The 24,788-nt window shown below is 50.6% G+C and overlaps 1 protein-coding gene across 3 annotated transcripts in view; it reads right to left on the bottom strand.

The window, feature by feature from the left end:
* Window positions 1-24,788, bottom strand: part of TNKS2 (tankyrase 2) — a 146,039-nt gene that overhangs the window by 7,519 nt on the left and 113,732 nt on the right. For all 3 annotated transcript variants that reach the window (XM_075348759.1, XM_075348762.1, XM_075348761.1), the window contains 6 exons: window positions 24,460-24,580; window positions 24,092-24,189; window positions 16,771-16,845; window positions 16,580-16,685; window positions 8,482-8,668; window positions 31-187 (listed from right to left, as the gene is read on the bottom strand). In XM_075348759.1, the coding sequence (XP_075204874.1) occupies window positions 31-187; window positions 8,482-8,668; window positions 16,580-16,685; window positions 16,771-16,845; window positions 24,092-24,189; window positions 24,460-24,580 (744 nt within the window). The remainder of the gene's footprint in view (window positions 1-30; window positions 188-8,481; window positions 8,669-16,579; window positions 16,686-16,770; window positions 16,846-24,091; window positions 24,190-24,459; window positions 24,581-24,788) is intronic.

Genomic DNA, 24,788 nt, shown 5'->3' with positions numbered 1-24,788 from the left:
ACATCATAGGAGGGACAGCGAGACAACTACCTGTTCTCCTCTGTAGATCACATACTCCGCCAGGGCAAGCCCATTCACACTCGGCCGGCCAGTGACCGAGTGATGGCCCGGAGGAGAATGAGCCATCTTCATCGCACTGAACTGAAGGAAGGATTTCCCCAACGTCACTCGACAAAACAGCAGCTGTCTGTATGAACGGAAACCAGAGGGTGTGAGTACAATGTAAAGCACAAAAGCATTGAGACACCCAAGTCTATGTGCCCCCAATCAGGACAACGCCGCGTCCCCCAATCAGGACGACGCCGCGTCCCCCAATCAGGACGACGCCGCGTCCCCCAATCAGGACGACGCCGCGTCCCCCAATCAGGACGACGCCGCGTCCCCCAATCAGGACGACGCCGCGTCCCCCAATCAGGACGACGCCGCGTCCCCCAATCAGGACGACGCAGCGTCCCCCAATCAGGACGACGCAGCGTCCCCCAATCAGGACGACGCAGCGTCCCCCAATCAGGACGACGCAGCGTCCCCCAATCAGGACGACGCAGCGTCCCCCAATCAGGACGACGCAGCGTCCCCCAATCAGGACGACGCAGCGTCCCCCAATCAGGACGACGCAGCATCCGTGCACATGATCAGGGTTCTGGGTGCAGCGGATTTTCGCTGTGATCAGGCTGCTGAGAACACTTGTGTCTCCGCAAGCATAAATTAACATTTCAGCTTGGAAAGTCACGCTGCATGTCCATTTATGCTGTGGAAAAATGAAGCACAGTGGACATGGAATTTTTATAAATCCATCCACTGTGCTTCTACTGTAGAACGCAGCGTCTTGGATGAAGCAAAAACACGCAGAGTCCAAAACCCCGCAAACACTGATTGTAGGCACATATCCTAAGGCTCCGTTTCCACCAGCATTATTTAGTGTCTTTTTGATGTTGCTAAATTTCGGAATATTATGCTCATTAAGTTACTTACATTTTTAAAGCTGCGATTTTTGGTCTTGTTGGTGTGTCATGCTTTAAATAAAAGGTGCTTTTTTTTTTAACTTCCTGGTATTTGGCTTTGACAAAGCTTTATTGACATTCTTAGGTGCACAATTCATGCATTTCTGCCTTGTAAAAGCACTAAAAACACAGGTTTTTTAGTTGCAGAATCTCCGCATTTAATGCAAGTCTATGGGGAATATCTGCACAGAAAGAAGGGAATTTTGTTACTTACCGTAAATTCCTTTTCTTCTAGCTCTTATTGGGAGACCCAGACGATTGAGACCCAGACGATTGGGGTATAGCTACTGCCCTCTGGAGGCCACACAAAGCACTACACTAAAAAGTGCAAGGCCCCTCCCCCTCTGGCTATACCCCCCCGTGGTATCACGGGTTCTCCAGTTTTAGTGCCAAAGCAAGAAGGAGGAAGCCAATAACTGGTTTAAACAAATTAACTCCGAATAACGTCGGAGAACTGAAAAACCGTTCAACATGAACAACATGTGTACCCGCAAACAACCAAGAAATCCCGAAGGACAACAGGGCGGGTGCTGGGTCTCCCAATAAGAGCTAGAAGAAAAGGAATTTACGGTAAGTAACAAAATTCCCTTCTTCTTCAGCGCTCTATTGGGAGACCCAGACGATTGGGACGTCCAAAAGCTGTCCCTGGGTGGGTAAAGAGATACCTCATGTTAGAGCTGCAAAACAGCCCTCCCCTACGGGGATGTCACTGCCGCCCGCAGGACTCTTCTACCTAAGCTGGCATCCGCCGAAGCATAGGTATGCACCTGAAAATGTTTGGTGAAAGTGTGCAGACTCGACCAGGTAGTTGCCTGGCACACCTGTTGAGCCGAAGCCTGGTGTCGTAGCGCCCAGGACGCACTCACGGCTCTGGTTGAATGGGCTTTCAGCCCTGAAAGAACCGGAAGCCCTGCAAAACGGTAGGCTTCCAGAATTGGTTCTTTGATCCATCGAGCCAGGGTGGCTTTAGAAGCCTGCAACCTCTTGCGCGTACCAGCGACAAGGGCATCGGAACGGCGTACGGGCGCCGTGCGTGAAATGTAGATTCTGAGTGCTCTCACCAGATCTAGCAAACGTAAATCATTCTCATACCGGTGAACCGGATGAGTGCAAAAGGACGGTAAGGAGATATCCTGATTAAGATGAAACGAGGATACTACCTTAGGGAGAAACTCCGGAATGATGCGCAGCACTACCTTGTCCTGGTGAAACACCAGGAAGGGAGCCTTGGATGACAGAGCTGCCAGCTCAGACACTCGCCGAAGCGATGTGATCGCAACGAGAAACGCCACCTTCTGTGACAGGCGAGAAAAGGAAACTTCCTTCAGAGGCTCGAAAGGCGGCTTCTGGAGAGCAACTAGAACCCTGTTCAGATCCCATGGATCCAACGGCCGCTTGTACGGGGGTACGATATGACAAACCCCCTGCGGGAACGTGCGCACCTTAGAAGGACGTGCTAGACGCTTCTGAAAAAACACGGATAGTGCTGAGACTTGCCCTTTGAGGGAGTCTAGCGACAAGCCCTTTTCTAACTCCTATTGTAGGAAGGAAAGAAAGATAGGCAATGCAAATGGCCAGGGAGACACTCCCTGAGTAAAGCACCAGATTAAGAAAACCTTCCACGTTCTGTGGTAGATCTTAGCAGACGTGGGCTTCCTAGCCTGTCTCATGGTGGCAACGACCCCTTGGGATAATCCTGAAGACGCTAGGATCCAGGACACACAAGCCACACAGTCAGGTTCAGGGCCGCAGAATTCCGATGGAGAAAACGGCCCTTGAGACAGTAAGTCTGGTCGGTCTGGTAGTGACCCCGGTCGGCCGACCGTGAGATGCCACAGATCCGGGTACCACGATCTCCTCGGCCAGTCTGGTGCGACGAGTATGACGCGGCTGCAATCGGATCTGATTTTTGCGCAGTACTCTGGGCAAGAGTGCCAGAGTGGAAACACATATGTGAGCCGGAACTGCGACCAATCTTGCACTAAGGCGTCTGCCGCCAGAGCTCTGTGATCGCGCGATCGTGCCATAAATGCCGGGACCTTGTTGGTGTGCCGAGACGCCATTAGGTCGACGTCCGGCCCCCCCCCCAGCGGCAACAGATTTCCTGAAACACGTCCGGGTGAAGGGACCATTCCCCCGCGTCCATGCCCTGGCGACTGAGGAAGCCTGCTTCCCAGTTTTCTACGCCCGGGATGTGAACTGCGGATATGGTGGATGCTGTGTCCTCCACCCACATGAGGATTCGCCGGACTTCCTGGAAGGCTGCTGACTGCGTGTCCCTCCTTGGCGGTTGATGTATGCCACCGCTGTGGAGATGTCCGACTGGATTCGGATCTGCTCCCTTCTAGCCACTTTTGGAAAGCTAATAGGGTAAGATACCCTGCCCCGATTTCCAGCACATCGAACTGAAGGGTGGACTCCTGCTGAGTCCACGTCCCCTGAGCCATGTGGCGGAGACAAACTGCTCCCCACCCTGACAGACTCGTATCTGTCGTGACCACTGCCCAGGATGGGGGCTATGGCAATGAGGTGGGAATAAGCCACTATTGCAGAGAGTCCTCGGCCGTCAGGGAAAGGGAGACTTCCCGTCCAGGGAGGTTGACTGCCCATCCCATTGGCGGAGAATGTCCCATTGCCGTTGGCGCAGATGAAACTGCGCAAAGAGAACTGCCTCGATGGCTGCCACCATCTTCCTTAGGAAGTGCATGAGGCGCCTTAAGGGGTGCGACTGGCCTTGAAGGAGAGACTGCACCTCTGTCCGCAGTGAACGCTGCTGGTTCAGCGGAAGCTTCACTATGGCTGATAGAGTATGAAACTCCATGCCGAGATACGTTAGTGATTGAGTCGGAGACAGATTTGACCTTGCCAAATTGATGAACCACCCGAAAGTCTGGAGAGTCTCCAGCGTAACATTCAGGCTGCGTTGGCATGCCTCGAGGGAGGTTGCTTTGACGAGTAGATCGTCCAAGTACGGAATCACCGGGTGTCCGTGAGAGTGCAAGACTGCTACCACTGCTGCCATGACCTTGGTGAACACCCGTGGGGCTGTCGCCAGCCTGAATGGCAGAGCTACGAACAGAAGATGTTCGTCTCCTATCACAAAACGTAGAAAACGTTGGTGCTCCGTAGCAATTGGCACGTGGAGATAGGCATCTTTGATGTCTGTTGAGGCAAGGAAGTCTCCTCGAGACATTGAGGCAATGACGGATCGGAGGGATCCCATCCGGAACCGCCTGGCGTTCGCATGCTCGTTGAGCAGTTTCAGAACCAGAACAGGACGGAAGGAACCGTCCATTTTTGGAGCCACAAAGAGATTGGAGTACAAACCCTCGCCCTCGTTCCTGAGGGGGGACAGGGATCACCACTCCTTCTGCTCTTAGAGCGTCCACCGCCTGCAGCAGGGCATCTGCTCGGTGGAGAGGTGGGGCCGTTCTGAAGAATGGAGTCGGAGGACGAGAACAGAACACTGTCCTGTGCACGTGAGCACAATGTCCGTCACCCACCGGTCTGTGACCTGTGGCAGCTAAATGGCGCCAAAGGCGGGGGAGTCTGCCATCAACCGCGGATGCGGAGAGAGAGAGAGAGAGCTGAGAGTCCTGAGGAGACCGCCTTGGTAGCGGTTCCTCCGACTGCCTTCCTTGGGCGAGATTGAGCCCGGCCGGAATCTGAGCCCGTCTGAGGTTTTGTAGCCCTTTTGCACGAGGACAATTGGGACCTGCCGGAGCTTGGGAAGGACCGAAACCTCGACTGTACTTTTAGGACAGCATTAACAGGGTAAGTCGCAGTGCAGACATTGCGGGGTTACGGACGCCTCTGCGGTACAGATGTCCCTGCTCAAGGTCAGCTGCGCAAGAACAGCAGAAAAGGTTAGGTTGCCAATACGGCTGTGGATGCCGGAGCAACCGACACGCCGATAGCCTCCTAGACAGATTTCAACCAGAGTCCATCTGTCTGTGAATTTGGAGAATCCACCTTTGGACCCTGGGTCCAGCGCTGACCACGTCAGGGGAAAAAAGGGATAACGTGTATCCTAAAAACGTTTGGAGAAGACGCTTATCTGGTAAGCGTGGTGTTCCTGGACTGCTTCTCTGAAGTCAGCGTGGCCAGAAAAATACTCAATATCTGCGTGAGACACTGAAAAGGAACTTCTCCTGTTCGTCTCCTATCTCCACTGGGGGAGCTGAGGGAGAAAGATCCAACCTTCCATTGGTGGACGGTATAGGATCATTCCGTATGGCGTTACCACCCGGTGTATCCGGATTGAGAGCGATGTCAGTATCAAAGCCCTGAAGAGCTGCCTTTTGTTCAAGTAGATTGCCCATGGGTGCAAGTCTCTATATCATGACTACTCCGTCCCTGTCCATGGACAGGGTTGACAGGAGGTTTCTTTGGCCCCAACTAGTAGAGCCCCGGCAGACGAAGTGCTAGAGACCCCGGCAGACGACGTGCTACAGGGGAGCATGCACACAATGGGACGGTGTCATGAACAGCATCCCATGTAGTAAAAACAGCACTGAAAACTGTGTTGCTTTTTTGCCGCTGCCGACTAGCTATCTAGAAGTATATAGCCAAGATTGGTGACCGTACAGTGCAATGTATAGCATACAGGCATAAAGTACAAATGACCACTGCAGCACAAGCAATACAAGCAGCATAGAAGCCTGTGCCCTGGCACCCCTGCTCTTCTGCTGCTGTATACTAGTCATCTAGGGGAATATAGCCCAGAAGAGTGACCCTACAGTGCAATGTATAGCATACAAGCACAAGTACAAATGAACACTGCAGCACATGCAATCCAAGCAGCATAGAAGCCTGTGCCCTGGCACCTCTGCTCTTCTGCCGCTGTAGACTGGTCATCTAGGGGAATATAGCCCAGAAGAGTGACCATACAGTGCAATGTATAGCATACAAGCACAAGTACAAATGCACACTGCAGCCCATGCAATACAAGCAGCATAGAAAAAAAACCTGTGCCCCAGCACCCTTGGTTTTCTGCTGCTGTAGTCTAGCCATTCCAGGAGAATATAGCTAAGACTAGCGACTGTACAGTGCAATGTATAGCATATAAGCATAAACACAAATGAACACCTCAGTCGTGCAAAACAAGCAGCCTAGAAAGCCTGTGCTTTAGCACACCTGCTTTCCTGCTGCTGATGTGTCGCTCCCCAAGCGGGCATATAGCGACCTATGTAGTCAAAAACAACACATGTATACACTGCAGTTATTCGTGGTCAGCACTATTGTGCCTCTTACCGCCCGCCTATAAGCGGGTGTATGATCGCCACTGTCCTGCCTTGGTGCCCCGAGCTGCAGTAATGGCTGCCGGCTTCTTCCCCAGCTCGTGTGAGTAGGGGCGGGCCGTGGGCGTGCCCCCAAGGCAGAGCGGGAATCCGGCGTCCGACAGAGTGCAGTGAGAGGGCTGGAGCATGTAAAAAGGCTCCAGCCCTCGGCGCTGCTGATTGCTCAGCGCCTGTCCCCTTCCCTGAGTGACAGGGAGGGGGCGGGAACGAAGCGGCACTAGGCCGCAGAAGCCGGGGACTGGAGTTATAAGCGCCGCCGCCGTAAAAGCGCGGTCGGCGCCCAGTCCCCGGCGAACTACAAGTCCCAGCCGCGCCGCCGCTCCCGGAGCGTCCGGCGCGGTAGTTCCCAAAACACAAAGTCACTCAGCAAAGCTGCAGTGACTGTAACCCTTTACTGTCCCCGGCGCACTAGCACACCCAGCAAGTCTGGAGTGTGCTGTGCCTGTGTGTACGGGGACACAGAGTACCTGTAATGGTGCAGGGCCATGTCCCTGAACGGTACTCCAGCTCCGTATCCAGCAGGTTCAAATGGGTCTGTGGATGGAGCCCGGCGTCAGAGCTTTGAGGCCGGCAGGATCCCACTTCCTCAGAGCCCCTCAGGGGGATGTGGAAGGAAAGCAGCATGTGGGCTCCAGCCTCCGTACCAGCAATAGGTACCTCAACCTTACAACACCATCCAGGGGTGAGAAGGGAGCATGCTGGGGACACTATATGTGTCCTCTTTTCTTCCATCCGAAATAGTCAGCAGCTACTGCTGACTAAAATCTGTGGAGCTATGCGTGGATGTCTGACCTCCTTCGCACACAAAGCTAAAACTGGAGAACCCGTGATACCACGGGGGGGTATAGCCAGAGGGGGAGGGGCCTTGCACTTTTTAGTGTAGTGCTTTGTGTGGCCTCCAGAGGGCAGTAGCTATACCCCAATCGTCTGGGTCTCAATCGTCTGGGTCTCCCAATAGAGCGCTGAAGAAACTCAGTGTACCCGCAAAAGAAATGGACACGCTGTAAATTGGAAAAATGGTCCGCAGGTCAGTTTACAGAACGTGAAAAAGAAGCAGTGGGCAGGAGATCTCTATTAATCCCATCCACGTTGCTGGAATTTTAAGGGTATGTGCACACTGAGTATTTGGTTTCAGAAATAACTGCATCATTTCTTCATCTCTTGGCAGGAAGAACAGCGGCTAACATGCGTTTTTGCTGCATTTTTCAAATTTAAGTGAATGGATGAAAAATTGCTGCAAAAACGCTGCTACACTCACCGTGTGCACTACACTTCAAAATCCTCATTAACTTTGCTGGCATCAGGATATCCATCAGGTTTTGTGACAAATCTACACTCAGAAAAGCATCAAAAAATGCAATGTGTGCACACAGCCAACGATGGTTTTAATGCACTGAAAACAGGCTGCGTCAAAGCTCACCAAATACTGAGTAGGAACGTAGCCTAAAGGAGTTTTTGGGACATCCCAATGGCTTCCACTTTTCTGGGAAGACTTTCTACAAGATTTTAATGTTTGTCTGGGTATTTTTTGCAAATTCATCTAAAAGAGCATTTGTGAGGTCAGAAGCGGATGTTAAGCGAGTTCCTGGCTCATCTACACTTTCGAGGAACATTGCGGCTTAAAGTCTCCTCACCACTGGCATGCTGGAATGGTGTGTCAGTCTCCGCAAGGAGAATAGCTTCCCCATTTAGATAAAGTCTTAGCCTCTTATACAGTCAGATCAGATCTTATACTTTGCACTGACGATGGACAACCATACCAAAACACCATGTCTGTAAACTGAGGTTTTAATCTGGCATCAATCCTAAGTCATATGAAAAGGCTCGTCAAAGGGTCACATTGGACTTTTAGGATTGCTGCTTCCAGTAGGTGGCGCTAGAGTTCATCTACTGCCTCACTGAAGAGACAATGTGCATTTTTGTGTTATTTTACCTTTCGCTTAGTCTGAACTAAGATAAGGCTGCCCTCTAGTGGAGGGAAACTAATAGCACATAGTGATTAACCAGTTTATCGGTTTACTTTCTTTTCAGTTTTTCGCAAGGAATAAATCAAATATTCATTATACGTTTATTAAATATATACTCCTCTAAATGTGGTGAATAAGAATGCTGCAGCAAATCACCCATAACACATGTTATTGCTACACTACTCATGTAAAGTATTACAGACGTGTACCCACCTATGGCAAATGTAACAAGATCGGTCCTTGTGAATCGGGCATCCCGTGCCTCCACCAATGCCGTAAACATACTGGTTGCTTTTTGAAGAGTTTTCGGCAAAGTAGATGCCAGCTCCAAACATGCCACCAATGTAAGCGTGCCTTTCATCAAACCCCTTGTGAATAATGGCATTTACAAAAGGAGAACCTGTGAAAGATTAAGCACATCACACATCAATGGCAGAGAGTCATTAAGCTACCATATTTTCTGGATTATAAGACGCACTGGGGTAAAATGGAATGGAGTTTTATGATCCGGATATGGCACACCGGAGTGGCGTTGGTGAAGTGGGGTCACAGAAGGCAGGGTCAGCTATACAGAGGGCTTGGAGGAGGGGCGTTACTGCAGTGGAGTGGGCTCAGGAGGGTCAGCGATGCGGCGGGCGCCATTGATTGACAGCGGGCTCCATTGAATTGCCCATGGTTGACAAGATGAACTTCAAGAAAATGGCCACGGAGGCGGCGCATATGCAGCTTGACGCGATGGACTTCAAGAAAATGGCCACAGAATCCTATCTGTGCACATGCCACCTCCGCAGCCATTTTCTTGGAAGTCAATCTCATCAACCGCGGGCGATTCAATGGAGTCCACAGTCCGCTGGCAGATCAATGGCAAACACCGCGACACCCTCGAGCCTACAATATTGCCGACTCTCCGTCCACTTACTCTCCTGCGCCGTGACACCCCTTCCTCCGAGCCCGCAGCATCGCCGACCCTGCCTCCTGTGAACCTCCTGAGCCGCTCCACCACCGCCGCTGGTGAGATATTATAAGACGCACTAGGATTGTAAGACAGACCCTCATTTTAACATTAAAAACTATTTTTTCCTATATTCCTCCTCTAAATTTCGGGTTGGTCTTTTAATCTGGTGTGTCTTATAAAACGAAAAATACGGTAATTAAGCCACTTTTGAGAAAATGGTGGTATATTTTGGCGCATGCTTATTATGTGCCAGCATTTGTCACTTTTTTCCTCAATTTAGCAACTCTCTACTTTTTAGGCCACTCCATCTACTCAGTAGGAGGGCACAAGAGTGTGACCTGACCAATTTACTTAAATACATAGCAGAAAGCCAGGCCAATGTTCACACATGGAGCAGATGTCCGTTTGTGGTCCATGGTCAGACAAGAAGCACCACAACTATGAAAAGGCAAGCACATCTTTTGGTGCATCTTATGCCAGTAAGCTTCTGTTTAAGTCTTTGTAAATTCACCAAATGTTGTAACAAGCCATTTTAAAGCAGTAAAATGTAATTTGCAGATCAGCCAAATCCCATCAAGTTTCTGGTGAGGGCACAGCGGGAAACCGGGTTAAACATGGCCGCACTACAACTGCCCGATGTCTGTAATGGAATAGGGGATATCAATCTGGGACATAATATACAACGTCTAAAAGAAGGGAATTTTGTTTACTTACCGTAAATTCCTTTTCTTCTAGCTCCAATTGGGAGACCCAGACAGTGGGTGTATAGCTACTGCCCTCTGGAGGCCGCACAAAGAACTACACTTAAAAGTGTAAGGCCCCTCCCCTTCTGGCTATACACCCTCCCGTAGGAGTACAGATTCCTCAGTTTTAGTACCAAAGCAAGAAGGAGGAAAGCCAATAACAGTTTCAAAAACAAATTCAATCCGATAACACGATCGGAGAACTCAAGAAACAACATGAACAACATGTGCACCCGAAAAAACGAAACCCTAAGAACAAATAGGGCGGGTGCTGGGTCTCCCAATTGGAGCTAGAAGAAAAGGAATTTACGGTAAGTAAACAAAATTCCCTTCTTCTTTTTCGCTCCTAATTGGGAGACCCAGACAGTGGGACGTCCAAAAGCAGTCCCTGGGTGGGTAAAAAGATACCACATGAACGGGCTGTCAGACAGCCTCTTCCTACAGGTGGGCCACCGCCGCCTGAAGGACCTGTCTACCTAGGCTGGCATCTGCCGAAGCGTAGGTATGCACTTGATAGTGTTTGGTAAACGTGTGCAGACTCGACCAGGTAGCCGCCTGGCACACTTGCTGAGCCGTAGCCTGATGCCGCAATGCCCAGGACGCACCCACGGCTCTGGTAGAATGGGCCTTCAGTCCAGATGGAATCGGAAGCCCAGCAGAACGGTATGTGTGAAGAACTGGTTCCTTGATCCACCGCGCCAGGGTGGATTTGGAAGCTTGCGATCCCTTATGCTGACCAGCGACTAGGACAAAGAGCGCATCAGAACGGCGTAGGGACGCCGTGCGAGAAATGTAAATCCTGAGTGCTCTCACCAGGTCCAACAGATGTAAACCCTTTTCAAATTGGTGAACTGGATGCGGACACAAAGATGGCAAAGTGATATCCTGATTGAGATGAAAGGAAGAAACCACCTTGGGAGAAAACTCTGGAATTGGACGCAGTACTACCTTGTCTTGGTGAAACACCAGGAAGGGAGATTTGCAAGATAACGCCGCTAGCTCGGACACTCTTCGAAGAGACGTGACCGCCACAAGAAAAACTACCTTTTGTGAAAGCCGAGAAAGGGGAACCTCTTTCAAAGGCTCGAAAGGCGGCTTCTGGAGAGCAATGAGAACCTTGTTCTGATAGATCTTAGCTGAGGATGGTTTTCTAGCCTGTCTCATTGTGGCAACAACCTCATGAGATAAACCTGAGGCCGCTAGGATCCAGGACTCAATGGCCACACAGTCAGGTTCAGGGCCGCAGAATTCAGATGGAAAAACGGCCCTTGAGACAGCAAATCTGGACGGTCTGGTAGTGTCCACGGTTGGCCTACCGTGAGATGCCACAGATCCGGGTACCACGACCTTCTTGGCCAATCTGGAGTGACGAGTATGGCTCGATGGCAGTCGGACCTGATTTTCCGGAGAACTCTGGGTAACAATGCTAGAGGTGGGAACACATAGGGGAGTCGGAATTGCGACCAATCCTGAACCAAGGCGTCTGCCGCCAGTGCTCGGTGATCGTGAGACCGTGCCATGAAAACTGGGACCTTGTTGTTGTGCCGTGACGCCATCAGATCGACGTCCGGCGTCCCCCAGCGGCAACAGATCTGCTGAAACACGTCCGGGTGAAGGGACCATTCTCCTGCGTCCATGCCCTGGCGACTGAGAAAGTCTGCTTCCCAGTTTTCCACGCCTGGGATGTGAACTGCGGATATGGTGGACGCTCTGCTTTCCACCCACGTCAAAATCCGTTGGACTTCTTGAAAAGCTTGGCGACTGCGTGTTCCCCCTTGGTGGTTGATGTACGCCACCGCCGTGGAATTGTCCGACTGAATCCGAATCTGCTTGCCTTCCAGCCATTGTTGGAAGGCTCGCAGGGCAAGATAGATTGCTCTGATTTCCAGAACATTGATCTGCAGGGTGGACTCTTCCAGAGTCCACATCCCCTGAGCCCTGTGGTGGAGATACACCGCTCCCCACCCTAATAGGCTCTCCCATTGTAGAGGGCGCAGATGAAACTGCGCGAACGGGACTGCCTCCATTGCTGCTACCATCTTTCCTAGGAAATGCATGAGGCGCCTCAGTGAGTGCGACTGGCTCTGAAGGAGAGATTGCACTCCAGTCCGTAGCGAGCACTGCTTGTCCAGTGGAAGCTTCACTATCGCTGAGAGAGTATGAAACTCCATGCCAAGATAAGTCAGAGATTGGGTCGGGGTTAGATGAGACTTTGGAAAGTTGATAATCCACCCGAAACTCTGGAGAGTGTCTAGTGCCACCTTCAGACTGTGTTGGCATGCCTCTTGAGAGGGTGCCTTTATAAGCAGGTCGTCTAGATACGGGATGACCGAGTGACCCTGCGAGTGCAGAACAGCTACTACTGCTGCCATGACTTTGGTGAAGACCCGGGGGGCTGTTGCCAGACCGAAAGGTAACGCTACGAACTGCAGGTGTTCGTCGTGTATGACGAAGCGTAGGAAACGCTGATGCTCTGGTGCGATCGGCACGTGGAGATACGCATCTTTGATATCTATTGATGCTAGAAAATCTCCTTGAGACATTGAGGCTATGACGGAGCGTAGGGATTCCATCCGGAACCTTCTGACTTTTACGTGTCTGTTGAGCAACTTTAGATCCAGGACGGGCCGATACGATCCGTCCTTTTTTGGGACCACAAACAGATTGGAGTAAAAACCGTGACCTTGTTCCTGAAGAGGGACGGAGGTCACCACTCCTTCCGCCTTTAGAGCGGCCACCGCCTGCAACAGAGCATCGGCTCGGTCTGGTGGTGGAGAAATTCTGAAGAACGAGTTGGCGGACGAGAACTGAACTCTATCCTGTACCCGTGAGACAGAATATCCCTCACCCAACGGTCTTTGACGTGTGACAGCCAGATGTCGCCAAAGTGGGAAAGCCTCCCACCGACCGCGGGTGTGGGAATCGGAGACCGCAAGTCAGGAGGACGCCGTCTTGGCAACGGTTCCTCCGGCTGTCCTTTTTGGGCGTGACTGAGACCTCCAAGAATCTGAGCGTCTCTGGTCTTTTTGAGTCTTTTTTGACGAGGCGAATTGGGACCTGCCCGGTCCTCGAAAGGACCGATAACCAGACTGACCCTTCCTCTGTTGGGGTCTGTTTTGTCTGTGTTGCGGTAAGGATGAGTCCTTACCCTTGGAGTGTTTGATGATTTCATCCAAACGCTCTCCAAACAATCGGTCACGAGAAAAAGGCAAATTGGTTAAGCACTTCTTGGAATGAGAATCTGCTTTCCAATGTCTCAACCACAGGGCCCTACGCAAAACAACGGAGTTGGCTGACGCCACTGCCGTGCGGCTTGTAGCGTCAAGAACAGCATTAATCGCGTACGACGCGAATGCCGCCATTTGCGAGGTCAATGGTGCTACCTGCGGGGCAAATGCACGTGTGACGGAGTCAACTCGCGCAAGCCCGGCTGAGATAGCTTGGAGTGCCCATACGGCTGCAAAAGAAGGCGCTAATGACGCTCCAATCGCTTCATAGATGGATTTCAGCCAGAGCTCCATCTGCCTGTCAGTGGCATCTTTAAGTGCCGCTCCATCTTCAACTGCAACCAAGGATCTAGCTGCAAGCCTGGAAATTGGAGGATCCACTTTTGGACACTGGGTCCAACCCCTGACCACCTCAGGGGGAAAAGGATAGCGTGTATCTTTAAGCCGTTTAGGAAAACGCCTTTCAGGATAAGCGTGGGGTTTCTGGATTGCGTCTCTAAAGTCAGCGTGGTCCAGAAAAGTGCTTAAAGTACGCTTAGGGTATCTGAAATGGATTCTCTCGTGCTGCGAAGCTGACTCCTCCACAAGAGGAGCTGGTGGGGAAATATTTAACATCTTATTGATGTTAAATATAAGATCATTAACTACGGCGTCACCATCTGGTGTATCTAGATTGAGAGCGGTCCCAGGATCAGAATCCTGATCAGTTACGTCCGCCTCATCACCCATAGATTCATCTCGCTGGGATCCTGACCATTGAGATGAATGTGAAGGCCCGTCATAGCGAGCCCGCTTAGGCTGCCCGGGGCCATCGTCCGAGTCAGAGTCTTCACCCTGAGGTGTATATGCCCGTCCCGGAGCTTGGAGCTGAGGGGGACCAGGGGGCAATGATTGCACAGTGTCCGTGGCCTGAAGTACAGGCCTAGCTCGCAATGTGTCAAGAATTTGTGACATAGTGAGAGACATTCTGTCAGCAAAAGCTGCAAACTCAGTTCCTGTCACCTGGACAGCATTCACAGGTGGTACACCCTGGGTCACGTCCAGCAGAGGTCCCGACTGTGCAAGCGCCGCAGGGGCCGAGCACTGCACACAATGGGGGTCCGTGGAGCCTGCCGGTAGAAAAGTCCCACATGCGGTGCAGGAAGCATATAATGTCTGTGCCTTGGCACCCTTGCGTCTTACGGACGACATGCTGCTGGCTCTCTGCAATGTGAGAGAGTCTATAGCCAAAGGGCGACCAGCGCTATGCAATACAAAGTATTTGTAGAAACAAAATACTAAGAATACTACTGGCACTGCAGAATTCCTTGTCTGGGTCTCCCCGGCTCCCCTCTGCAGCTCAGCGTGTCAGCAGGAATGGCTGCCGGCGTCTGTGGAGAGGGGCGGCCCGTGGGAGTTCCCAAACAAAAGTGCGGGAAACAGTGTCCCCTCTGTGCCGATTGTGAGGGCTGGAGTATGTAAAAACGACTCCAGCCCTCGGCGCTGATGCACTGACCAGCGTCCCGCCCCTCTCCTGACTGGCAGGTCTGGGGGCGGGAACGAACGGAAGCAGGCCGCAAAAGCCGGGGACTCGAGTTATCAGCGCGGCCGCCGTAAAAGCGCGGGCCGCGCTGAAGTCCCCGGCGCACCACAAGTGCCAGCCGCGCCGCAGTCCCAGCGGCCGGTGCGACCGATTCCTAGACGTGGCCAGCGTCCCGCCCCTCTCCTGACTGGCAGGTCTGGGGGCGGGAACGAACGGAAGCAGGCCGCAAAAGCCGGGGACTCGAGTTATCAGCGCGGCCGCCGTAAAAGCGCGGGCCGCGCTGAAGTCCCCGGCGCACCACAAGTGCCAGCCGCGCCGCAGTCCCAGCGGCCGGCGCGACCGATTCCTATAAGTGTGCCTGCTTCAGCGAAGCTGAATGAGGCCATGGCACAAGCGCCGTAGCGCTGATGTCCCCCGGCGCACTACAACACCCAGCATGCTGCGGTGTGAGCGCCAAATGCACGGGGACACAGAGTACCTTGAGGAAGCAGGGCCATGTCCCTGATGTACTCCGCTCCATCCAGCATCTTCTCCAGGGGCTGTAGATGGAGCACGGTCTCAGTGCCTGGAGACCAGTAAATCCCACTTCACCCAGAGCCCTGTAAAAAGGGATGGGGAAGGAATCAGCATGTGGGCTCCTGCCGCCGTACCCGCAATGGGTACCTCAACCTTACAAACACCTCCGACATACAGTGGGGTGAGAAGGGAGCATGCTGGGAGCCCTGTATGGGCCCTCTTTTCTTCCATCCGACATAGTCAGCAGCTGCTGCTGACTAAAAACAATGGAGCTATGCGTGCGTGTCTGACCTCCTTGCGCACAAAGCTAAAACTGAGGAATCTGTACTCCTACGGGAGGGTGTATAGCCAGAAGGGGAGGGGCCTTACACTTTTAAGTGTAGTTCTTTGTGCGGCCTCCAGAGGGCAGTAGCTATACACCCACTGTCTGGGTCTCCCAATTAGGAGCGAAAAAGAAATAATGACCTGGTCTAAGTACGTACCACAATATATGGACACACCAGGTGGTTCACTGACCCAAAATCAACAGTCTCATATATGCCTATGTGGCTTTGAGTTTTGGTCAGGAGTCCCCTTGCCTGTCTACATTGCTACCTGTACTTTCAGATATGAAAGTGGATGTGTGAAAACTGGCCGAAGTGTCAACTCCTTAACAGCAGTCACATTTAGGCGGCGATTTAAGATATTAAGACAGGCGTAATGCATGGCAGTCTTAACGAAGCGGTCACTGGAGTACACTAACCTGACTCAGGCAGCATGCACTGCTTAATGACATAGGAACGTCTGACACCCAGTGTGCCAGAAACGTGCGCCAGCTGTGGGTTGGTGTACATTTCTGGAATAAGTTATGAGTAGCTTGTGATAAATTTGATAAATGGGTAGCACTGCTCCCCGTCCCACACACGCTACTCTCCTATTGGTGCAGCTCGCAGGGACTGACGAGTAAACACCAGAAGTTGCAATATTATTGTATAACTTCAGAGCTGCACAAAAATATTGCGACTTAAGGGTTTTACAGGATTTCTAGCAAAATTAACGTTAATAAATAACCACTTTAGTGTCTGCCTTCCTATAATATACCATTGAGGACAAACAGAACTGGCAGTATAAATTAGCTGATGTAGAAAATGCTCAGAACTAAAGTAGAAATACTGAATGGACGCGTTTACAGCTCATTAATCTACATTTGTAATATCTTCATTAATAACGCTCTCTTCCACCTGCAGAGATGCAACTGGCTACTTCACACCAAGCTGCCATGTCAGCAGATCTGGACAGTAACCGGTCATCTTTTATGTTCTTCATTTTCCCCAGACACAAGTTACATATGAGAATGGCTGAGACTTACCGTGAAAAAGCATTCTTTCATTAGCGTGATTATGGTTTTCCTCTGTAACTTCTTTTCTCCGGTGAGTGTATCTTTCCCAGAGCTTTTTATTGCAAACCTTCTGAATCTAGACAAGTCCAGGGAATGACAATTACCTTCTAATCATCCAGGTCTACATCGTGCACAAAACTCCTGAAGACGCAGCAGCTTACCTTTAGGATGTTATATCTGTTAAACACTCCACCTGCGTGTCCCCCGTCTCTATGTTCCCGGACTGTGCTCTGCATCTAAACATTAACATATGCACATTTTTTTTTATATATTTTTGTTTATATAATATATATATATATATATATATATATATATATATATATATATATATATATATATATATATAAATATATATATATAAAAATAAATAAATAATATCTCTCTCTCTCTCTATATCTCTCTATCTATATCTCTCTCTATATATATATACGGTATATATATATATATATATATATATATATATCTATATAATCTATATCTATCTATCTGTATATCTATAATGTATTTACATATATGTACACACACATATATATATATATATATATATATATATATATATATTATAATATATCTACATATATATCTATATACATATATATACATCTATATATATATATATATATCTATACATCTCTATCTATCTCTCTACCTACATATACATTATATTATTATATATATATATATATATATATATATATATACACACACACATATATATATATATACATATACACACACACTTTATATATATTTAGGCAAGCATTTTTACTGTTAGTTTGCACTAATAAGTTCTGCAACTAAAAAAAAAAAAAAAAAAAAAAAAAGCAAAACAAAAAAAAAATATTTATTGAGGTGTTTTGCATTTCAGAACCTTTTTAGTTATAAGCTTTGGCATGTAAGTCTTTCTTTTTTTATCTTTATATGTGTGTGGTTTATGTCCATTTGACTGACCGTGCTTTCAAGTCCTCCTCCCCCATTAGTAACAGGCGTTTTTATCCTTTAATGGTGGGTCTCTCTTTTCCCAAAGATGAAGGGAATTTTGTTACTTACCGTAAATTCCTTTTCTTCTAGCTCTTATTGGGAGACCCAGACGATTGGGGTATAGCTACTGCCCTCCGGAGGCCACACAAAGCACTACACTAAAAAGTGCAAGGCCCCTCCCCTTCTGGCTATACCCCCCCGTGGTATCACGGGTTCTCCAGTTTTAGTGCCAAAGCAAGAAGGAGGAAGCCAATAACTGGTTTAAACAAATTAACTCCGAATAACGTCGGAGAACTGAAAAACCGTTCAACATGAACAACATGTGTACCCGCAAACAACAAAAAAATCCCGAAGGACAACAGGGCGGGTGCTGGGTCTCCCAATAAGAGCTAGAAGAAAAGGAATTTACGGTAAGTAACAAAATTCCCTTCTTCTTCAGCGCTCTATTGGGAGACCCAGACGATTGGGACGTCCAAAAGCTGTCCCTGGGTGGGTAAAGAGATACCTCATGTTAGAGCTGCAAAACAGCCCTCCCCTACGGGGGTGTCACTGCCGCCTGCAGGACTCTTCTACCTAAGCTGGCATCCGCCGAAGCATAGGTATGCACCTGATAATGCTTGGTGAAAGTGTGCAGACTCGACCAGGTAGCTGCCTGACACACTTGTTGAGCCGAAGCCTGGTGTCGTAATGCCCAGGACGCACCCACGGCTCTGGTTGAGTGGGCTTTTAGCCCTGAAGGAACCGGAAGCCCCGCAGAACGGTAGGCCTCTAGAATTGGTTCTTTGATCCATCGAGCCAGGGTGGCTTTAGAAGCCTGCAACCCCTTGCGCGAACCAGCGACAAGGACAAAAAGTGCATCGGAACGGCGCATGGGCGCCGTGCGGGAAATGTAGATTCTGAGTGCTCTCACCAGATCTAGCAAACGTAAGTCCTTTTCATACCGGTGAACCGGATGAGGACAAAAGGAAGGCAAGGATATATCCTGATTAAGATGAAACGAGGATACGACCTTAGGGAGAAACTCCGGAATGGGGCGCAGCACTACCTTGTCCTGGTGGAACACCAGGAAGGGAGCCTTGGATGACAGAGCTGCCAGCTCCGACACTCGCCGAAGCGATGTGATCGCAACAAGAAACGCCACTTTCTGTGACAGGCGAGAAAAGGAAACTTCCTTCAGAGGCTCGAAAGGCGGCTTCTGGAGAGCAACTAGTACCCTGTTCAGATCCCATGGATCTAACGGCCGCCTGTACGGGGGCACAATATGACAGACCCCCTGCAGGAACGTGCGCACCTTAGGAAGACGTGCTAGACGCTTCTGAAAAAACACGGATAGTGCCGAGACTTGCCCTTTAAGGGAGCTGAGCGACAAGCCCTTTTCCAACCCCGATTGCAGGAAGGAAAGAAATTTGGGCAATGCAAATGGCCAAGGGGATACTCTCTGTGCAGAGCACCAGGATAAGAAAATCTTCCACGTTCTGTGGTAGATCTTAGCAGACGTTGACTTCCTAGCTTGTCTCATTGTGGCTACGACTCCTTGAGATAATCCTGCGGACGCTAGGATCCAGGACTCAATGGCCACACAGTCAGGTTCAGGGCCGCAGAATTCTGATGGAAAAACGGCCCTTGGGACAGTAAGTCTGGTCGGTCTGGCAGTGACCACGGTCGACCGACCGTGAGATGCCACAGATCCGGATACCACGACCTCCTCGGCCAGTCTGGGGCGACGAGTATGACGCGGCTGCAATCGGATCTGATCTTGCGTAACACTCTGGGCAAGAGTGCCAGAGGTGGGAAGACGTATGGGAGCCGGAACTGCGACCAATCTTGAACTAATGCGTCTGCCGCCAGAGCTCTTTGATCGCGCGACCTCGCCATGAATGCCGGGACCTTGTTGTTGTGCCGGGACGCCATTAGATCGACGTCCGGCACTCCCCATCGGCGACAGATTTCCTGAAACACGTCCGGGTGAAGGGACCACTCCCCTGCGTCCATGCCCTGGCGACTGAGGAAGTCTGCTTCCCAATTTTCTACGCCTGGGATGTGAACCGCGGATATGGTGGAGGCTGTGTCCTCCACCCACATTAGGATGCGCCGGACTTCTTGGAATGCTTGCCGACTGCGCGTCCCTCCTTGGTGGTTGATGTATGCCACCGCTGTGGAGTTGTCCGACTGGATTCGGATCTGCTTTCCTTCCAGCCACTGTTGGAAGGCCAGTAGGGCAAGATACACTGCCCTGATTTCCAGAACATTGATCTGAAGGGTGGACTCCTGCGGAGTCCACGTCCCCTGGGCCCTGTGGTGGAGAAACACTGCTCCCCACCCTGACAGACTCGCATCTGTCGTGACCACTGCCCAGGATGGGGGCAGGAAGGATCTTCCCTGAGACAATGAGGTGGGAAGGAGCCACCATTGTAGAGAGTCCTTGGCCGTCTGGGAAAGAGAGACTTTCCTGTCCAGGGACGTTGACTTCCCGTCCCATTGGCGGAGAATGTCCCATTGAAGTGGACGCAGATGAAACTGCGCAAAGGGAACTGCTTCCATGGCTGCCACCATCTTCCCGAGGAAGTGCATGAGGCACCGTAAGGGGTGCGACTGGCCTTGAAGGAGGGATTGCACCCCTGTCTGTAGGGACCGCTGCTTGCTCAGCGGAAGCTTCACTCTCGCTGCTCGAGTATGAAACTCCATGCCAAGATACGTTAGCGACTGTGACGGTGACAGATTCGACTTTGGAAAGTTGATGATCCATCCGAACGTCTGTAGAGTCTCCAGCGTAGCATGTAGACTGAGTTGGCATGCCTCTTGAGAGGGTGCCTTGACAAGTAGATCGTCCAGGTAAGGGATCACCGAGTGTCCCTGAGAGTGCAAGACTGCTACCACCGCCGCCATGACCTTGGTGAAGACCCGGGGGGCTGTCGCCAGACCGAATGGCAGAGCTACGAACTGAAGATGGTCGTTTCCTATCACAAAACGTAGAAAACGTTGATGTTCTGTAGCAATTGGCACGTGGAGATAAGCATCTTTGATGTCTATTGAGGCAAGGAAGTCTCCTTGAGACATTGAGGCAACGACAGAGCGGAGGGTTTCCATCCGGAACCGTCTGGCGTGCACATGTTTGTTGAGCAGCTTTAGATCCAGAACAGGACGGAACGAGCCGTCCTTTTTTGGAACCACAAAGAGATTGGAGTAAAACCCTCGCCCTTGTTCCTGAGGCGGTACAGGAACCACTACTCCTTCCGCTCTTAGGGAGTCCACCGCCTGCAGCAGGGCATCTGCTCGGTCTGGATGTGGGGAGGTTCTGAAGAACCGAGCTGGAGGACGAGAACTGAACTCGATTCTGTACCCGCGAGACAAAATGTTTGTCACCCACCGGTCTTTGACCTGTGACATCCAAATGTCGGAAAAGCGGGAGAGCCTGCCCCCAACCGGAGATGCGGAGGGGGGGGGCTGGAAGTCATGAGGTAGCCGCTTTGGAAGCGGTTCCACCATTTGCTTTCTTGGGGCGTGCGTGAGCCCGCCAGGAATCTGAGACTCTTTGCGTCCTCTGAGTCCCTTTGGACGAGGAGAATTGTGTCTTGCCCGAACCTCGAAAGGACTGAAACCTCTGCTGCCATTTTTTCTGCTGAGGTTTGTTTGATCTGGGCTGGGGTAAGGAAGAGTCTTTACCCTTGGACTGTTTAATGATGTCAGCCAATGGCTCGCCAAACAGTCTATCTCTAGATAAAGGCAAGCTGGTTAAACATTTTTTGGAACCAGCATCTGCTTTCCAGTCCTTTAACCACAAGGCTCTGCGCAAAACTACCGAATTGGCGGACGCCATTGAGGTGCGGCTGGTAGATTCTAGGACCGCATTGATAGCGTAAGACGCAAACGCAGACATCTGCGAGGTAAGGGACGCCACTTGCGGCGCCGCTGGATGTATGATAGCATCCACTTTTGCTAAACCAGCTGAAATAGCTTGGAGTGCCCATACGGCTGCGAATGCTGGAGCAAACGACGCGCCGATAGCTTCATAGACAGATTTTAACCAAAGGTCCATCTGTCTGTCATTGGCATCCTTAAGTGAAGCGCCATCCTCCACTGCAACTATGGATCTAGCTGCAAGTTTGGAAATCGGGGGGTCTACTTTTGGACACTGGGTCCAGCGCTTGACCACATCAGGGGGGAAAGGAAAACGTGTATCCTTAGAACGTTTAGAGAAACGCCTTTCTGGATGAGCGTCGTGTTTCTGGATTGATTCTCTGAAGTCAGAGTGATCCAAGAAAGCACTCAATTTACGCTTGGGATAGAGGAAACGAAACTTCTCCTGCTCTGCAGCTGCCTCCTCTGCAGAAGGGGCTGGGGGAGAAATATCCAACAGCCTATTGATGGCTGAGATAAGATCGTTTACCATGGCGTCCCCATCCGGGGTATCCAGATTGAGAGGGGTTCCAGGATAAGACTCCTGATCACTCTCTTCAGACGCATCACAGGGCGACTGATTGCGCTGAGACCCTGAGCAGTGTGATGACGTTGAGGGTCTTTCCCAGCGAGCTCGCTTAGGGTGGCTGGGGCTATCATCTGAGTCATAATACTCAGCTTGGGAAGCCGGGGACCCCCTTGCAGTCTGGACTAATTCCAACTGAGGGGGATTAGAGGACAGAGACCTCGCCGTGTCCATAGACTGAGCCCCAGTCATGGATTGCAAAGTTTCAAGGATTTTTGCCATAGTCACAGACATTCCATCAGCAAAAGCTGCAAAGTCTGTCCCTGACACCGGGGCAGGACTTACAAGCGTCTCAGCCTGGGTCACTACCCCTCCGGACTCCGGCTGGCGAAGCAGCACCGGATCTGAGCATTGCACACAATGTGGGTCTTTGGAACCTGCTGGTAGAGCAGCCCCACATGCAGCACACGCAGTGTACACAGCCCTAGCCTTGGCAGCCTTGCGTTTTGTGGATGACATGTTGCTGCCTCCTCAGAGCGATCTGGGGTATCCAGCCAGGAAGCGACCTCACAGTGCAAGAAATCACTAAATATATATATCTGGTGACACAGTACACCAATACACAGTGAGGCACTAGAGGGGCCAGCTGAAATGCCGCTTACCGCCCGCTTAAGAGCGGGTGTGTGGTATCCAAAAGCCCCCTAGTCCAGGTCTCCCAGAGCCTTGCGTCCTTCCTCCAGCCAGACTGCATGTAATGGCTGCCGGCGTTCTGAGAGAGGAGGAGGGCGGGCCCTGGGCGTTCCTGGCTAAGAGCGGGAAGCCTGCTTCCCTCTGTGCCTAGTGAGAGGGCTGGAGCATGTAAATCAGGCTCCAGCCCTCGTCGCTGCGGTGAAACAGCGTCTCTCCCCTACCCTGATTGACAGGGTGGGGGCGGGAACGAAGCGGAGCTAGGCCGCAAAAGCCGGGGACTGGATTTATAAACGCTGCCGCCGTAAAAGCGCGGTCGGCGTGTCCCCGGCGCACCACAAGTCACAGCAGCGCCGCCCGGTCCAGTGGGGGTCGGCGCTGCGTTCCCACACTACAAAGTCCCCCAGTAAACTGTAGGGACACTAACTCCCACGTCACGGTCCCCGGCGCACTACAACACCCAGCCAGCCCGGAGTGTGTCTGTGCCTGCCGGGGACACAGAGTACCTGTATGATGCAGGGCCATGTCCCTGATTGTACTCATGCTCCGAATCCATCAGGTTCTATGGGTCTGTGGATGGAGCCCGGCGTCAGAGCTTAGAGGCCGGCAGGATCCCACTTCCACAGAGCCCTACAAGGGGATGTGGAAGGAAAACAGCATGTGGGGCTCCAGCCCCTGTACCAGCAATAGGTACCTCAACCTTACAACACCATCCACGGGTGAGAAGGGAGCATGCTGGGGGCCCTATATGGGCCCTCTTTTCTTCCATCCGAAATAGTCAGCAGCTACTGCTGACTAAAATCTGTGGAGCTATGCGTGGATGTCTGACCTCCTTCGCACAAAGCTTGAAAACTGGAGAACCCGTGATACCACGGGGGGGTATAGCCAGAAGGGGAGGGGCCTTGCACTTTTTAGTGTAGTGCTTTGTGTGGCCTCCGGAGGGCAGTAGCTATACCCCAATCGTCTGGGTCTCCCAATAGAGCGCTGAAGAAATGTCGTTTTAGTGGGGCCCAATACAATGCCGTGACGTGGCTACTGGACAGGTATTATGGCCATATTGATATGGAAAATACCTCAAAAAATATTTAGAATTTTTTTGCTGTTTTGTCTTTTTAGTTGCAAGCTTTGGCATGTAAGTCTTTGCTTTTTGTCCCCGTTCTGGTCAATGTTTAGTAATGGAAGAAACACGTGCCATGATAACCCACCGGCAGCATCATAAATCTTATTACAGCAAGGCTTACACGGTAAAAGGGCAACCATAACCAGGAACATAAGATTTAGCTGTATTTCGAGCTCCCTGCAGCAGGGGACTTCACTGATTTTTTAAGTAACTTACCAATACCTTATATATGTATATAAAATTAAGGAGGGATCACTAATAAAACAAATACCTCTTCATCCACAGATAGAAACTCCTTATCATCTGGCGCAAGGTCGATTAATATAGTCCCACTGTTTGAAGTGTTCAGTGTCAAGTATGGATTCAAGCCTAGAAATCCGAGATCATAAATCAGTGAATGTGACACGTGTACATCACACAATGTCAGAGACCAAAAATCTACCCGAAACTAAACAAACCAATAAAAGGCAAAACATCAAAACCAATAATACACAGGATTCACTTCTGCTATAAAACATCATCAATATATGGACATGAGATCGTACATTGATCATAGCTGAATGTCATGAGCTCAATGTTGCATTAGTCAATATTCTAAACTTTTCATTGCACAAAAACCATAAAGAGGTTACCCATTACCTTGTTGGCCTGATATCAACCTCTCTACGCCTTTTATGATCTTATGTCTGTGTCCGTACGCATTAATACCGATCTCCTTGAATTCTTTGTGTCCCATCTCAATAACGACATCTAGTGTTATCTGTAAACAGACAGTATAGAGAACGTAACATGGATAAAGCTGCTGGTGGGCTGGAATTATTCATCTCCATACAACACGAGTGTGAAAACAAGGAACTTTGCAATGTATTTTTTATTGAAAATAGTCTCCATTCTCAGAGAACACAGTTGTGTTACATTTGATTGTGTACAGCTCGTTGCCTCGGTTACCGACCACCTCTGTAGTCTAA

The sequence above is a fragment of the Anomaloglossus baeobatrachus genome, chromosome 5, assembly GCF_048569485.1.
Source record: "Anomaloglossus baeobatrachus isolate aAnoBae1 chromosome 5, aAnoBae1.hap1, whole genome shotgun sequence".
In the NCBI taxonomy this organism is placed as follows: domain Eukaryota; kingdom Metazoa; phylum Chordata; class Amphibia; order Anura; family Aromobatidae; genus Anomaloglossus; species Anomaloglossus baeobatrachus.
Note: the sequence above shows the minus strand (reverse complement) of the source record. Positions and strands in the feature narration are given on the sequence as shown.